The sequence below is a fragment of the Zonotrichia leucophrys genome, chromosome 24 (genome assembly GCF_028769735.1).
Source record: "Zonotrichia leucophrys gambelii isolate GWCS_2022_RI chromosome 24, RI_Zleu_2.0, whole genome shotgun sequence".
NCBI classification, from domain to species: Eukaryota; Metazoa; Chordata; class Aves; order Passeriformes; family Passerellidae; genus Zonotrichia; species Zonotrichia leucophrys.
This window is the reverse complement of record NC_088193.1, coordinates 2,547,786-2,564,782: the sequence shown is the minus strand read 5'-3', so window position 1 is coordinate 2,564,782 and position 16,997 is coordinate 2,547,786. Positions and strand designations below refer to the sequence as shown.

At 44.5% G+C, this 16,997-nt stretch overlaps 1 protein-coding gene across 3 annotated transcripts in view; it reads right to left on the bottom strand.

Moving 5' to 3' along the window:
- Positions 1–16,997, bottom strand: part of ARHGEF12 (Rho guanine nucleotide exchange factor 12) — a 106,048-nt gene that overhangs the window by 19,410 nt on the left and 69,641 nt on the right. For all 3 annotated transcript variants that reach the window (XM_064731886.1, XM_064731887.1, XM_064731888.1), the window contains exons 15-28: positions 14,562–14,660; positions 13,879–13,921; positions 13,653–13,758; positions 12,036–12,173; positions 10,831–10,863; positions 9,792–9,906; positions 8,973–9,078; positions 6,910–7,122; positions 5,417–5,546; positions 5,109–5,144; positions 4,364–4,518; positions 3,173–3,319; positions 1,778–1,863; positions 909–1,034 (exon numbers count right to left, since the gene is read on the bottom strand). In XM_064731886.1, the coding sequence (XP_064587956.1) occupies positions 909–1,034; positions 1,778–1,863; positions 3,173–3,319; positions 4,364–4,518; positions 5,109–5,144; positions 5,417–5,546; positions 6,910–7,122; positions 8,973–9,078; positions 9,792–9,906; positions 10,831–10,863; positions 12,036–12,173; positions 13,653–13,758; positions 13,879–13,921; positions 14,562–14,660 (1,533 nt within the window). The remainder of the gene's footprint in view (positions 1–908; positions 1,035–1,777; positions 1,864–3,172; positions 3,320–4,363; positions 4,519–5,108; positions 5,145–5,416; positions 5,547–6,909; positions 7,123–8,972; positions 9,079–9,791; positions 9,907–10,830; positions 10,864–12,035; positions 12,174–13,652; positions 13,759–13,878; positions 13,922–14,561; positions 14,661–16,997) is intronic.

The window sequence follows — 16,997 nt, the reverse complement described above, 5'->3', positions numbered from 1 at the left end:
CTCAAAGCCTGGTGGAGAAAACTCAATCTTGGTGGAGATTCAAAGCCTGGTGGAGAAAACTCAAAGCCTGGTGGAGACAACTCAAAACTTGGAGAAGAAAACTGAAAAGCCTGGTGGAGAAACTGAAAGCTTAGGTGGAAAAAACTCAAGAGTTTGGTGAGAAACTCAAGGCCTAGAGGAGAAAACTCAAAGCTTGGTGGAGAAAACTCAAAAACCTGGTGAAAAACACAAAAGCTGGAGGAGAAAACTCAAAGACTGTTGGAGATAATTCAAAGCCTGATGGAGGCAACTCAAAGCCTGGTGGAGAAAACTCAATCTTGGTGGAGATTCAAAGGCTGGAGGAGAAAACTCAAAGCCTCGTGGAGGAGATTCAAAGCCTGGTGGAGGCAACTCAAAGCTTGGAGAAGAAAACTCAAAAACCTGGTGGAGAAACTGAAAGCTTAGGTGGAAAAAACCCAGACTTTGGTGAAAAACTCAAGGCCTAGAGGAGAAAACTCAAAGCTTGGTGGAGAAAACTCAAAAACCTGGTGAAAAACACAAAAGCTGGAGGAGAAAACTCAAAGACTGTTGGAGATAATTCAAAGCCTGATGGAGGCAACTCAAAGCCTGGTGGAGAAAACTCAAAACTTGGTGGAGAAAACTCAAAGCCTGGAGAAGAAAACTGAAAAGCCTGGTGGAGAAACTGAGAGCTTAGGTGGAAAAAACTCAGAGTTTGGTGAAAAACTCAAGGCCTGGAGGAGAAAACTCAAAATCCTGGTGGAGAAAACTCAAAAGCCTGGTGGAGAAAAACTCAAAAGCCTGGCGGAGAAACTGAGAACTTACACTCAGAGTGTGGTGAAAAACTCAAAGCTTGGAGAAGAAAACTCAAAGCCTGGTGGAGAAAACTCCAAGCCCTGTGGCAAACCCACCTGCACGAAGGTCTGGAAGCGCGAGTCCTTCTTCTGGCGGGACTTGATGACCTCCAGAGCGAAGGGCTGGTTGCTGCAGAAGGTGGCAGTGGCAAGTTTCAGCTTCTCCTCTGCTGCTCCACTAAACTGTGCCAGAAAGCCAAAAAAGCCAAGTTTAGACAGGCTGGAGCTCAGCACGAGGCACCCGCAGAGCAGGCAGAGCCACACGGGACTGGGATCACCAGGGAACAAAGGAATTATTGACAAAAATGTGGAATCATTTCTGCCCTGGTTTAAGGCTTTGTCTTCCCAAACTCTTCAGTTCTCCTGAATCCAGCTCTCCCACATCACAGAATTCCAGACTGCCTTGGGTTCAAAGGGATTTTAAAGCTCATCCCCATCATGGGCCAGGACATCCTTGAACACTTCCAGCCAAATCTCTCCATAAAGATCTCAAAAGTGAAGTCTGCAGCAGCACTACAAACTCCAAATTTATACATTCTAAGATTAGAAATCAGTATTTCTGATTTTTTTAAACTGCACCGCAGGCAACACCAGGCTCACACTTCAGTGTTACCGAAATAAATCGTGCCACTACATTTCTCAAAATCCCACTCTCACCTTTATGTACCCAAAGTACCTTTCTGTTCTACCCACACATCTTTAGGATATTATTCTTGTGCCTTAAATGACTCCTATTCCAGTCAGATGAAATTTCTCTGAGCTCCTCCTGCTTTCCTTCCCCCCTCATCCTCCAGCTCTGTTTTGGCTCCAGGACTCGCAGCCCCTTCAGTTCCCATTGCTGGGAATTACCCCCTCCAACCTCTGGCTCTGTTGGTCATTCCATGACATATTTTTTTCAAATAGAAGAAATATTAAAAGAATTTTACCCAGGAGAGCAAATCTTCCCCAATTTGGCCAATGACAGAAGTCTCGTTTCTTTTTCGGACAGATTTCATCTGATCGTTCAGTGCAACTTAAAAACAAGGGGAAAAAAGGTAAATTTTATTAATAGTGGTTAAAATGCTGGCTTAATTTTCAGCATTTAACATAAAAGCTGTTCTAGGAGAAGATCTGATTTGAAATAATTTTAATTAGCTAATAAACAATATCCTGCAACTTAATCAGTTTAGGATATCTAATGAAATGTGATGTAACTCCTTTGCACTTGTGTCTCACCTGGCTTCAAAGGACCCCCAAGAACCATTCCAAACTCATCTTTTCTGAGGCTCAACATCATTTTTCTATCAACAGGAATAATTAGGAAGCCAGAAAACCACACAACTGATGATTCAGTGGCTGAAATTCCTACTGGGAGCAGTCCTGTCCCTAAACAACGAGGAAGGGCCACCCTTCACCAACAGACATCAATCTTTATAAATCTGTTTTCTGCTCTCCTCAGGAGCAGTTGTACCATCAAACCCTGGCTCGTAAAGCTCATTGCTCTTTTATCAACCATGAATCAACACAGATAAGGAAAAGGAACATTGAACACACGATTCCTTATCAAAATATCTTTGTGAATCAGAAATGGAACAAGTGTGAGCAAAGCAAGCCCAGGAAAGCGTTGAAGAATTCCTGAGGAATTCTGCTCCATCTCAAATATTGGGTGAAGCTGCCTCATGTTCCACCACCCTTCAGCAACAAAAAGACATCAATCTTTATAAATCTGTTTTCTGCTCTCCTCAGGAGCAGTTGTACCAGCTCAAACCCCGGCCCATAAAGCTCAGTGCTCTTTTATCAACCATGAATCAACACAGATAAGGAAAAGGAACACTGGACACATGATTCCTTATCAAAATATCTTTGTGAATCAGAAATGGAACAAGTGTGAGCAAAGCAAGCCCAGGGCAGTGTTGAAAAAATCCTGAAGAATTCTGGTCTATCCCAAATATTGGGTGAAGCTGCCTCATGTTCCACCACCCTTCAGCAATAAAAAGACATCAATCTTTATAAATCTGTTTTCTGCTCTCCTCAGGAGCAGTTGTACCATCAAACCCTGGCCCATAAAGCTCATTGCTCTTTTATCAACCATGAATCAACACAGATAAGGAACACTGGACACACGATTCCTTATCAAAATATCTTTGTGAATCAGAAATGGAACAAGTGTGAGCAAAAGCAAGCCCAGGGCAGTGTTGAAGAATTCCTGAGGAATTCTGGTCTATCCTGAAGAACTCTGCTCTATCTCAAGCACTGGGTGAAGCTGCCTCATGTTCCAGGGTCCCTTTGCTTCAATCTTTCAGCCACTGGAAGCCCAAACTGCAGCATCCAGCTGCTCCTACCGTGCAGCCCAAGGATGTCCTCGAGGTTGGAGAAGATTTTCCTCTTGTCACTGGAGCTGAGGATGCCCTCCCTGGTGACCCTCTGGTAGAAGACGTTGTGCAGGACCTTCAGCGTGCGCACGTGGGCTCGCTCCGTGTAGAACAGCTCTGGGGACACAGGGAGAGCAGGATGGCAACTGTGCAGCCACAGGGCAGCTCAGAGCAGCTTTTCCCTCCCTGGTCCATATCCCAGGCCCTGCTGTAATTCCAGGTTTGGAAAATTCCATCATTTACCCCAAACCAACAGCTCTGGAAAATTCTATCGTTTACCCCAAACCAACAGCTCTGGAAAATTCCATCGTTTACCCCAAACCAACAGCTCTGAGCTCACAAATCCATGCAGGGGCTTCCGTTGAAGTTTGGAGCAGCATTTCCATCCCCTGCTTCCCAAAAAACCCAAGCTTTTCTTGTTGTCTTTAATAGAACATATTAAAAACCTGGCCTTTCAGCGCCGTAATATTTAATAACCACTTGATATTGTTTATTTCTCCTCTAAGGACTGGATCAATCTCACCTCAGGTTATTTCCCAGTAACAAGCACAGGTTTCACACCTAAGAACTCTATAAACCAAAAGTTCTACAATTCAGGACACAGGAGAGCAGGATGGCAACTGTGCAGCCACAGGGCAGCTCAGAGCAGCTTTTCCCTCCCTGGTCCATATCCCAGGCCCTGCTGTAATTCCAGGTTTGGAAAATTCCATCGTTTGCCCCAAACCAACAGCTCTGAGCTCACAAATCCAGGAGCTGCAGCTCAAATCTGCTGAAGTTTGGGAGCAGCATTTCCATCACCTGCTTCCCAAAAAAACCAAGATTTTCTTGTTGTCTTTAATAGAACATATTAAAAAACCTGGCCTTTCAGTGCTTTAATAATATTTAATAACCGCTTCTTTATTTCTCCTCTAAGGACTGGATCAATCTCACCTCAGGTCATTTCTCACTGGATCAATCTCACCTCAGGTTATTTCCCAGTAACAAGCACGAGTTTCACAGCTAAGAACTCTTCAACCCAAAAGTTCTACAATTTCTACAATTCTCCAGCCATTATTTCAAAAAAAAAAAAAAACTAATTGTAAATTTTTAAGAACTTCAAAGCTCCAGGGGAAGGTTTTTCAGCTCTGGGCTTGGCCAGGTAGGACAGAACCCCCATCTCACCATTTATCACTTCCTGACGTTTGATTTCGTAGGGTTTGAGCCCCATCAGCACCTCCCTGCTCACGAGCTGCTGCCAGTTGGGAGGGTCCATGTCCATGTCGAAGTCATAGAGCTCGTCCTCACTCTGCACATCTGCAAAGCCAACGCTGTCCATCCTGATGGGAGGAGAAAAAAAAAAGAATTAATTCCCATTTCAGAGAAAAGCTGAGTACATCAATCAGCTTTATGAACACACCGTCCCTGCCAGCTGGGGGCTGTTTGATGCCTGAACCTCTGGGCACATTCTCTAATTTTGCCCTTTCCAGATTGACTGTTCTGACAGTGTTTTCATAACCCTCCTTTTAATGACACAGATCAAATCATTTGCAGTCAGATAGCAAGGCAGGGAAAAGGGCAGCTTACAGTTTCTTGCCTCAGTCTATCTGCAGGTACAGAACCAACAGCAACGCAGGTTGAAAAGGAAAATAGGGATTTCTCTACTCCCTAACCCACTGCCATCCATTTAAATCAGTGGATACAGCAATCATTCCACTTCACTCACAGATCAAAGGGGCATTTTTGCATCTGACTCACTCCACCTGCCCTACAAATGGCTGCAGTGTCTGATTTTGTGTGTTCTTAAAGAAAAGAGACCATGCAGACAACGGTGCTGCCTCAGAACAAAGAGCCCTGCTGCATTCTGCTTCATAACCATCTGAAATCCAAACAAATTCAGTCAAGTTCAAACATTTCCAAGCACACTCACTTGCGAAAAGGCTTCGGTGTTCCCATGTCAACCATCCTGCAAGGGAGGAAAGGAATCATGAGGGAGCTTCTCCCTGCTCAGAATGACTTCAGAATGGAGGTCTGAGCTCCAAGGCAGAGCATTCTGTCCCCTCTCCCAACAGTTTTCTATCACAAAACCCAAATTCTACCAACACAAACAATGTCACTATCATTTTATGCACTCAATTTCAGCAGCCACTGACAAAGGAATCTCCACAATTTTCTTTTCCAATCCATCCCAAGCTTTCCTGACTCTCTCCCAAGGCTCCCCCAAGCAGCCAGAGTTACCTCTCAGCCTCTCCCTCCTCCTCCTGCAGGTTTTCCAGAGGAGATGGGAACTCAAAGGTGTTGTTGGGAGTGCGGGGGGTGCCATCCATGGACTCGCTGGCAGGTGGGGCTTCCCCAGGCTGCTTCACACCTGGACACAGCAGAAACGTGAAAGGTGAGGAACCGAGTTGGAGGACACCAGAGAACCTCCCAGCCTCTCCAGAGCCTCCTGATTCCAGCTTCAGAGCTGGAGCAACTCGATTCCCAGGGCGAGAACAAATCTCAGAACAAATCTCAGAACAAATCTCAGTGACCAAAGCTTCTGCTGGGTTTTTCCTGTTGGATGACCCAATGCCACGCTGGCAGAACCCACTAACAACCCCTGCTGCTCGTGGGAAGATCCCCTAATTGAGGAAAGCTCATTAAGGCGAGGAAGAGCAGCTCCAATGACATCAAAGCATTGCCTAATTAACCCAGCCGGTTGCGCCAGCGCTCTGCACATCCTGCTCACAGCACACAACCTTCACCCGCTCTTCATTCCACCCTACCTGTGGTAGTGTGTTGTTAAGTTTCTTGTGTTATTCCCCCAATTTATGTATTGTTCTCCCCTATTATGTGTAAAATGGTTTCGTTCCCCCAGTTTTTCCCGCCACTGCTAGCCTGTCAGCTAAGTTGCTATAGCAACTGCTATTCATAGTTGCCGATATGTAATTGCTCCTCCCCTGGTTTCCCTTATAAGTGAAAGTTGTTTCCTCCCTGTCCAGTCAATCACTCCCTTCCTCCTCCCAGGTTTCGAGAACCTTCTCCTCTCTGGAGATGGTGGTTGGCTGAAGTCCCAGGACACCTCCTTTACCTTTTGATTATTGGTCTCCATGGAGTGTCAGTTCTGTGAAGTTCATCCCCTCACCTTTCCTGATTGGCTCTGTCTGTACCCACCTCCCTCCTTTATAATCCTGTTTTCACCCCCTATGAAAAAACTTTTTCCCGGCTGGTTTCCTCGGTGTTTTTGGATCTGGCATCACCTGCAATAAACCGATGTTTAACCCCCGGGAAATGGTCAGCTCCGTTCCTCTCATATACCAGCGAGGTACGCCAGTCCGCAGCCAGCACAGCCCGAGGCCCTCAGACGCCGAAGGGCGCTGGCCAGGAATTGCAGAGGGGCGTCGGCCTTTCGCCCTCAGCTAGTTGGATTCTAAACTTCGGGCCACATATGCCCCCCTCTGCACCCCTCCTTTATAATCCTGTTTCACCCCCTATGGAAAAACTTCTTCCCGGTTGGTTTCCCCGTGTTTGGATCCCGCAACACCTTCAATAAACCGATGTTTAACCCCCGGGAAATGGTCAGCTCCGTTCCTCCCCTATACCAGCGGTGTGAGCCAGTCCGCAGCCAGCACAGCCCGAGGCCCTCAGACGCCGAAGGGTGCTGGCCAGGAATTGCAGAGGGGCGTCGGCCTTTCGCCCTCAGCTAGTCGGACTCTAAACTTCGGGCCACATACGTTCCCCTCTGCACCTACCTGTGTCACTGTCCTTGCTGCCCTCTGGGGAGGCAAAGGGCCCCGTGGCCAGGGGGGACATGGGGTTGGCAGGGGGGTAGGGGCCGTCGGTGCCGTCGCTGGAGGAGCCGCTCTGCCGCCCCTTGCTGCCCTCGGGGGGCTCCGGGCTCACACAGGCCGCTGTGGGCGAGTGCTTGGGGTGCCTGGGCTTCTGCATCTCCATGGCCCTGCCAACTGCACACAGAGAGAGAGAGAGAGAACCGTCAGCCCCTGCTGAGAACGCCCCGGCACGGAGGAGAGAGGCGGCAGCGCGGGGCCAAACGGGTCTGGGCGCCTTCGAGGCTGGGGTTTGACAAGGAGAAGTTTAAATGCACTCAATTCTGCTGGAAATCATTTGATCGTACTGAAAATCACTCAATTCTAATGAAAATCATTCAATCCTACTGAAAATCATTCAATTCTAATGAAAATCACTCAGTCCTGTTGAAAAATCACACAATCCTACTGAAAATCATTCAGTCCTAACAAAAACCACTCAATTCTAATGAAAATCACTCAATCCTACTGAAAATCATTCAATTCTACTGAAAATCATTCAATCCTACTGAAAATCATTCAATTCTACTGAAAATCACTCAATCCTGCTGAAAATCACTCAATCTTACTGAAAATCACTCAATCCTACTGAAAATCATTCGATTCTACTGAAAATCACTCAATTCTAATGAAAATCACTCAATCCTGCTGAAAATCACTCAATCTTACGGAAAATAATTCAATTCTACTGAAAATCACTCAATTCTACTGAAAATCACTCAATCCTGCTGAAAATCACTCAATCCTACTGAAAATCACTCAATCCTACTGAAAATCATTCAATTCTACTGAAAATCATTCAATCCTACTGAAAATCATTCAATTCTAATGAAAATCACTCAATCCTGCTGAAAATCACTCAATCTTACTGAAAATCATTCAATTCTACTGAAAATCACTCAGTCCTACTGAAAATCACTCAATTCTAATGAAAATCACTCAATCCTGCTGAAAATTCACTCAATCCTACTGAAAATCACTCAATCCTACTGAAAATCACTCAGTCTTACTGAAAATCACTCAATCTTACTGAAAATCATTCGATTCTACTGAAAATCACTCAATTCTAATGAAAATCACTCAATCCTGCTGAAAATCACTCAATCCTGCTGAAAATCATTCAATCTTACTGAAAATCACTCAATCCTGCTGAAAATCACTCAATCCTACTGAAAATCATTCAATTCTACTGAAAATCACTCAATTCTACTGAAAATCACTCAATCCTGCTGAAAATCACTCAATCTTACTGAAAATTATTCAATTCTACTGAAAATCATTCAATCCTACTGAAAATCATTCAATTCTAATGAAAATTACTCAGTCCTGTTGAAAAATCACACAATCCTACTGAAAATCATTCAGTCCTAACAAAAACCACTCAATTCTAATGAAAATCACTCAGTCCTACTGAAAATCACTCACTTCTAGAGAAAATCACTTGATCTTGCTGAAAATCACAAAATTCTACTGAAAATCACACAATCCTACTGAAAATCACTCAATTCTACTGAAAATCACTCAATCCTACTGAAAATCACTCAATCTTACTGAAAATCACTCAATCTTACTGAAAAATCACTCAATCCTACTGAAAATCATTCAATTCTCCCGAAAACCACTCAGTTCTAATGAAAATCACTCAATTCTCCCGAAAACCACTCAATTCTCCCGAAAACCACTCAATCTTAATGAAAATCACTCAATTCTCCTGAAAATCCCTCAATCTTAATGAAAATCACTCAATCCTGCTGAAAAATCACTCAGTCCCATCCCAAAATGCCTCAATCCCAGCCCAAAATTCCATCCCACAGCCCCTCAGGGTGAGACAGGGCTGGAAGGGAATTGACACGAGCGGGCTCCAAATTGTGAGGACTGGGATTGAGTGGGGCAGGATGGGTGGGATGAGGTTTAGGGGGGAAATAGGGATTTCCTAAAAAAAGGCAGCAGGGATTTCCTGTGGCTCTCAGGGCACAGGGGGGACGTACTGGCACTGCTGTCGTGTCTGCTCGGTCGCCTTGGCGGCCCCAGGATGTTGGGGAAGCCTCTCCTCTTCCCTTTCTCCTCTCCTTCTTTCTCTTTCTTGATGCTTTGCTGCAGAAAAAAAAAAAAAAAAAAAAAAAAGAAAAGCAAACTCATCGCTCGCTGCTCCAAATCCAGCTGTTTACTGAGATTTTAATTAGTTCTTTAAGGGAGAGGACACAAAGCTTCAAAAGGGTTTCACACTGTTTCACCTTTTGGGTTAGTGTGGAACTGCTTGAAATTCTCTCAATGTTTCAAAGGAAGCTGAAATGCTGATGAAAATAAGACCAGATACACCCCCATGCTGTGGGAGACAAGGGATCACACCCACAGGGATGAAGTTTTGGTGGAAATATTCATTATATAATTGGAAAAGTGGGGGTGGGAAGGAGAAGAGCTCTCCTGCATCACCAACCAGGAGGGTTTGGGTAAAATTCTCCAGAAAAAAGTGAAGTAAACAAGGCAACAGCTTTAATGAGAGCCTCCTGTGGTTCAAGGTTGTGTTGGATGAAATATTCCTCGCCCAAAGTTTTAATAACAGCCAAAAACAAGGTGAATCAGGGCTAGAGATAAAACAAATAATTCCAATTATCTCCAACTCACTCCTCTACCAACAGATGCAGAACCCAATTTCAGCCCTTAGGTTTGCTGTGCAGCTCAGCAACCCCAGATCCTCTTGAAACACAAAAATCACACCCATTTTTAATTTTTTTTAATTGTTTTCTTGCAAAACTGGGGTTTGAATTGCACACAAATCCTCTGTGGGGTGGCCATGGCAGCAGTACCTTGATCTTTGGCAGGAACCCAATCCTGCCCCGTTTCTGCTCCAGGTTCCGAGGCTCTTTCACTTTCACTCCCAGGTGTTTCATGTAGGTGAGGATCACATATTGCATCGTGGAGCTGCCAAACAGAGAAAAAAACAGGGAGCTTTAACAGGAAAATACTGGGAAAATACATTGAGTCAATAATATTAAGGTCAAGGTTCTGTCGAGAAGTTCATTTTTATATTAAAGTGATGAAATGAAGGGAAATAAATTCCCACAGGTAATGGGAAGGCTCGGCCAACAGCAGAATTTATACTTTTTAATTTAAAAATATTTTTATTTATTCTTTATTTTTACTTTTTATTTTTATTTCTATTATTCTTATTTATTATTATTTTTATTATTTATAGGGTTTTTTGGGTTTTGTTTTTTTTTTAATTATGGAGTAAATAAAGATGGAATATATGGATAGGCAGGCCCTAGCACAGGGTGCCCAGAGAAGCTCCTGGATCCCTGGAAGTGCCCAAAGCCAGGTTGGAGCACCTGGGATAGTGGAAGTTGTCCCTAACCATGGCTGAGGTTGGAATTAATTCATCTTTAAGGTCTCTCCCAACCCAAATCATTCCATGATAAAAGGCACAGAAGCCCAGGAGGTGAAAATACAATTTTGAGAATCACACAGAAGGTCCTAAAATTCTACACTAAAACCATATTTGATGTCACATTACAGCTTTGAGTTATGGTAGAAATAACAGTAAAAGGTGACTGCAAAAAGGAGGAAAAGCTGCTCAGATAAAAACTGAACAGGACAAGGCACACACAGAAAATAAATGTTAGAGCAGATGGAAGCAGTTACAACACAAAACAAAAATAAACACAAACTCTCGGTGACAGTAATTTTTAAGATGTGAAACACAGGCAGCAAACATCAGCAAAGGAGAGGCTGGTGCTCTGAATTTCAATGGTTTGTGCCCGGGGATTCAGGAGTTTGCAGAACAGCCAGGAGAGGGCTGTCGTGCTCCACCTGCACACACAGCCCGAGCTCCCCAGCTCCCATTACCTCTTGTCTTCCTCCAGAGGCTGAGATGTCATCCTAAAAACAAGAAAGGCTTTTAAAATGAAGCTCAAAACCCAATTAACACCCGGTCCCATCCACCCAGAGCATCACTAGTTGTGTTGAAGCGTCCTTTAGAATGTTCAGCAATCCCAGCAGGGGGAAAAAAATAAAATCAAGAATCAAAAGTGAAGGTACGGCTGTGGAAATTAGATTCAGCCCACATTAAAAAGGGGAAAATAGGTTGTGAAGCTGTTGTTTCTGCAGGAAAAGGACTCTGATCTAATAATGCACAGCTGACAATGGCAGCATTGCCTGCAATATTCCACAGCAGCCTCCTGGAAAAAACAGCTTCCCCTTCTCTCCTGAGCCTTCCATTCCATCCTGAGCCTCCCCCTTCCATTCCCTCCTCAGCTTTTCCTTTCCCTTTCCTTTTCCTTTCCTTTCCCCTTTCTCCTTTCCTTTCCCCTTTCTCCTTTCCTTTCCTTTCCTTTCCTTTCCTTTCCTTTCCTTTCCTTTCCTTTCCTTTCCTTTCCTTTCCTTTCCTTTCCTTTCCTTTCCTTTCCTTTCCTTTCCTTTCCTTTCCTTCCTTCCTTTCCTTCCTTCCTCCTTCCTTCCTTCCTTCCCTTCCCTTCCCTTCCCCTTCCCTTCCCTTCCCTTCCCTTCCTTCCCTTCCCTTCCCTTCCCTTCCTTCCCCTTCCCTTCCCTTCCCTTCCTTCCCTTCCCTTCCCTTCCCTTCCCTTCCCTTCCCTTCCCTTCCCTTCCCTTCCCTTCCCTTCCCTTCCCTTCCTTCCCTTCCTTCCTTCCCTTCCCTTCCCTTCCCTTCCCTTCCCTTCCCTTCCCTTCCCTTCCCTTCCCTTCCCTTCCCTTCCCTTCCCTTCCCTTCCCTTCCCTTCCCTTCCCTTCCCTTCCCTTCTCCCTTCCCTTCCTTTCCCTTCCCTTCCCTTCCCTTCCCTTCCTTTCCCTTCCCTTCCCTTCCCTTCTCCTTTCTCCTTTCTCCTTTCCTTTTTCCTTTCCTTCCCTTTTCCCTTCCCTTTTCCTTTTCCCTTCCCTTTTCCTTTCCCTTTTCCTTTCCCTTCCCTTTTCCCTTCCCTTTTCCCTTCCCTTTCCCGCTGCAACCAAACCCCACTCCCCAATTCCTCCATCCCGCTTTTCCCAGCACCTTTAAGGTTATTTTTATTCTCCACATTGTCCTGGTTGGTGTCACTTACAGGACCTCCTCGATTTTGGCCAGGATCTGCTCGGCACAGCTCCTCTCCCTCTCCACGGCGTTGCGGTCGCGGAGCCGCTCTGCGTCCAGCCTGCTCAGCTCCCCCTCGGCCAGGGTCAGCCCCATGCTCCTCTTCTGCCTGCAACAGGGCACAGGGAGCACCTCCTGCAGCTGGGAATCACTCAGGGAGTGGCACAGAAGGGTTTTGGGGGTGTTTGAAGGATCTACGTGAGGTTTTTAGGGATGGAAAATTCATCGCTGAGCTTGGCATGGAGCTCTTAGCACTCCGCAGGAGAAAGGAAATTAATTATCAACTTCTACTCCATGACTGTGAGAGCTCACAGAATTCACAGAGCTCACAGAATTCACAGAATTAACTCACAGAACTCACAGAATCACCAGGTTGGAAGAGACCTTCAAGATCATCAAACCCAACCCAGCCCCAGCACTTCACCTGAACCCTGGCACCCAGTGCCACATCCAGGCTTGTTTTAAACACACCCAGGGATGGTGACTCTATCACCTCCCTGCTCTCTGAGAATTCCCAAAACTTCCCCAAATTCCCAGAATTCACAGAATCATTGGGTTGGAAGATCCAACCCAGCCTCAACCCCCCACCTAAACCCTGGCACCCAGAGCCACATCCAGGCTTGTTTTAAACACACCCAGGGATGGCGACTCCATCACCTTCCTGGTCCCTGAGAATTCCCAAAATTTCCTCAAATTCCCAGAATTCACAGAATCATTGGGTTGGAAGAGACCTCAAACATCATCAAATCCAACCCAGCCCCAGCACCTCACCTAAACCCTGGCACCCAGAGCCACATCCAGGCTTGTTTTAAACACACCCAGGGATGGGGACTCCAGCACCTTCCTGGTCCCTGAGAATTCCCAAAATTCCTCCAAATTCCCAGAATCACAGAGTCACTGTGTTGGAAGAGACTTCAAAGATCATCAAGTCCAACCCAGCCCCAACCCCTCAACTCAACCCTGGCACCCAGAGCCACATCCAGGCTTTGTTAAACACACCCAGGGATGGCGACTCCATCATCTCTCTGGGCAGAACACTCTTTATCTGTTTTTTTCTTTCTGCAAAATAAACTTTTTCCTAATATCCTAAATTTCCCTTGGCCCAGCTTGAGCTCTGCAAAGGAGATTATTCCCTGCCCAAAGGAAAACAGGGACAGGAAAAAAAAAAAATATATATAAGCTGATTATAAACACAATCAGTGAGAGAGATTTATACAAGAAAACCTAAGAAAAAATACTCTGATATTTCCTCACACAGGAATGAAGGATCACACAGATTTATGCAAGAAAACCTAGGAAAAAATATTCTGATATTTCCTCACACAGGAATGAAGGATCACACAGATTTATACAAGAAAACCTAAGAAAAAATACTCTGATATTTCCTCACACAGCTTCCAGGAATGAAGGATCCAAGCTCTAGGATTGCAGCTGATGATTTGATTTAAGGATTGGCCACAGGGTGTATTGTTGGTATGTTCCTATCCAATCCAAGAGGAATTTTATCTCCCTCAGGTTTCCCTGTGCTGGAACGCTGACTGAAATCAGATGTGAATGCAAAGGAAGCTCCACAGAGAGTTTTTGGTACCTGAAATCTTCCAGGTTCCTCTGAACCTCTGGGCAGACTTTATCCTGCATGGTCTGGATGAACTGGCGGTGCAGCTCCTCAGGGAGGAGCTCCGGCCTTCTCCTGTCTGGGAGGCAGAAAATTCATCAATTATCCCTCTGGGAACAGCCCCACCTTCAATAAATGACTTCAATAAAGTCATTAATTAATGAATTAACCCACCCTCTGCCCTTCATTCCCACCCTACCTAATTCCAAGGAGATTTCCTCTGGAACTGGGACTTTCAGGTTCTGCAAAAGGAAAGAAAGGATGGGAGAACCCACAGAGAAACCAGCACCCCAAAAAACCACACAAACCACTCCAAGAAATTCCCTAAAATGCCAAAATCATCCAAGCTGAGCACCGGAGCAAACCATTTACTGCTGGTTTGGAAAGGGGAGACTCCCATGAATATTTTATCATTTTATCATTCACAGGATTATTTTAGATGAACATGTGGTACAGAAAGCTCTGCTGCAGTTTCTGGGAGTTTAATTCATGACAGCAAAGAATTTTCTCAGCTTTCCCACAGAAACATAAAATTTCCCAATGCTTGGAGCAGCCACATCAATACCCACAGCAATTATTAACTAAAAAAGCAACTCAGAAGAGCCAGAACTTGCTGAATTAAATTATTTCTCCTATCAACAACAAATCCCCTGGGATTTATTTGTTACCAGGCACCTGAGGCCATTCATTCCCTGGTAACAAAAATACTCCAAATTTTTATTACATTTTTACGTTTTATGAAGTTATTCATTAATTATTCCGATTTTGATTTTTAAAACTGTTTCTTTTGGAGGGCTTAGTTGTTCACAGCTCAGGTGAGTGAAGAAAGGTAAAAGTCAACTTGGTGAATGGGCAAAAATGAGGAAAACAAAAGGAACCTACTGCAGCTCTGTCCAGGAAAAACTGGTAAAACTCCAGGAAAACACGGCGAGTCTCTTTGGAGTTGGTCTGTTTGTACAGGTCTGTGTAAAGGTAGCACAGCTGTGGGGGACAGGAGGGCAAAAATGAGGTGAAAACCATGAAAACTCCAAATTTCTTTCCAGATTTGAAGGAATTCAGCAGTGCTGGGTGGAAAGCTTTCCCAGCTCCTCAGGGAGGTGCCCTGGAAATGGGGAGAGAGGGAAGGGGCTGGGAGAGGAGCACAGAGAGGGCAAAGCTTCTCTGTAGACAGCTGATCCCACAGTTTGGGGCGGAATGAGAGGCTTGCAGGAAATAAATAATTATTTGTAAGCAGCCAAATGTAAAGGGAACAGTTATTTTCACAGTTATTTCTGTGTTTCTCCCTTTATCTGAGAGGGAAAGGGCTGGAAGAGGAGCACAGAGAGGGCAAAATTTCCCTGCAGACAACTGATCCCACACCTTGGGGTGGAATGAGAAACTTGCAGGAGATAAATAATGATTTGTAAGCAGTCAAATATAAAGGGCAATATTATTTTTGTGTTTCTCCCTTTATTTAAAAGGGAAGGGGCTGGAAGAGGAGCACAGAGAAGGCAAAATTTCCCTGCAGACAACTGATCTCACACCTTGGGGTGGAATGAGAGGTTTGCAGGAGATAAATAATGATTTGTAAGCAGCCAAATATAAAGAGAAAGATAAATATTATTTGTAAGCGGCCAAACATAAAGGGAAAGTTATTTTCACAGTTATTTTTGTGTTTCTCTCTATCTAAAATGGAAGGGGCTGGAAGAGGAGCACAGAGAGGGCAAAGCTTCTCTGTAGGCAACTGATCCCACACCTTGGGGTGGAATGAGAGGCTTGCAGGAGATAAATAATTATTTGTAAGCAGCCAAATGTAAAGGGAACAGTTATTTTCACAGTTATTTTTGTGTTTCTCCCTTTATCTGAAAGGGAAAGGGCTGGAAGAGGAGCACAGAGAGGGCAAAATTTCCCTGCAGACAACTGATCTCACACATTGGGGTGGAATGAGAGGCTTGCAGGAGATAAATAATGATTTGTAAGCAGCCAAATATAAAGGGAAAGTTATTTTCACAGTTATTTTTGTGTTTCTATCTGAAAGGGAAGGGGAGCACAGAGGAGCACAGAGAGGGCAAAGCTTCTCTGTAGGCAACTGATCCCACACCTTGGGGTGGAATGAGAGGCTTGCAGGAGATAAATAATGATTTGTAAGCAGCCAAATATAAAGAGAAAGATAAATATTATTTGTAAGCGGCCAAACATAAAGGGAAAGTTATTTTCACAGTTATTTTTGTGTTTTTCTCTATCTGAAAGGGAAGGGGCTGGAAGAGGAGCACAGAGAGGGCAAAATTTCCCTGCAGACAGCTGATCCCACACCTTGGGGTGGAATGAGAGGCTTGCAGGAGATAAATAACCATTTGAAAGCAGCCAAATATAAAGGAAACTATTATTTTGTGTTTCTCCCTTTATTTAAAAGGGAAGGGGCTGGAAGAGGAGCACAGAGAGGGCAAAATTTCCCTGCAGACAGCTGATCTCACACCTTGGGGTGGAATGAGAGGCTTGCAGGAGATAAATAATTATTTGTAAGCAGCCAAATATAAAGGATAAGTTATTTTCACAGTTATTTTTGTGTTTCTATCTGAAAGGGAAGGGGCTGGAAGAGGAGCACAGAGAGGGCAAAATTTCCCTGCGGACAACTGATCCCACACATTGGGGTGGAATGAGGGGCTTGCAGGAGATAAATAACTATTTGTAAGCAGCCAAATATAAAGAGAAAGATAAATATTATTTGTAAGCAGCCAAACATAAAGGATAAGTTATTTTCACAGTTATTTTTGTGTTTCTCTGTATCTAAAATGGAAGGGGCTGGAAGAGGAGCACAGAGAGGGCAAAATTTCCCTGTGGACAGCTGATCTCACACATTGGGGTGGAATGAGAGGTTTGCAGGAGATAAATAATTATTTGTAAGCAGCCAAATGTAAAGGGAAATATTATTTTTGTGTTTCTCCCTTTATCTGAGAGGAAAAGAACTGGAAGAGGAGCACAGAGAGGGCAAAATTTCCCTGCAGACAGCTGATCCCACACCTTGGGGTGGAATGAGAGACTTGCAGGAGATAAATAATGATTTGTAAGCAGTCAAATGTAAAGGGAACTATTATTTTGTGTTTCTCCCTTTATTTGAAAGGGAAAGACTGGAAGAGGAGCACAGAGAGGGCAAAATTTCCCTGCGGACAACTGATCTCACACATTGGGGTGGAATGAGGGGCTTGCAGGAGATAAATAATTATTTGTAAGCAGCCAAATATAAATGAATCAATTCTCTTTGTGTTTCTCCCTTTATCTGAGGAGATAAATGAGGATTTTTCACTCAGAGCCTGCATTTCCCCCCTTGCAGTGAGTGCT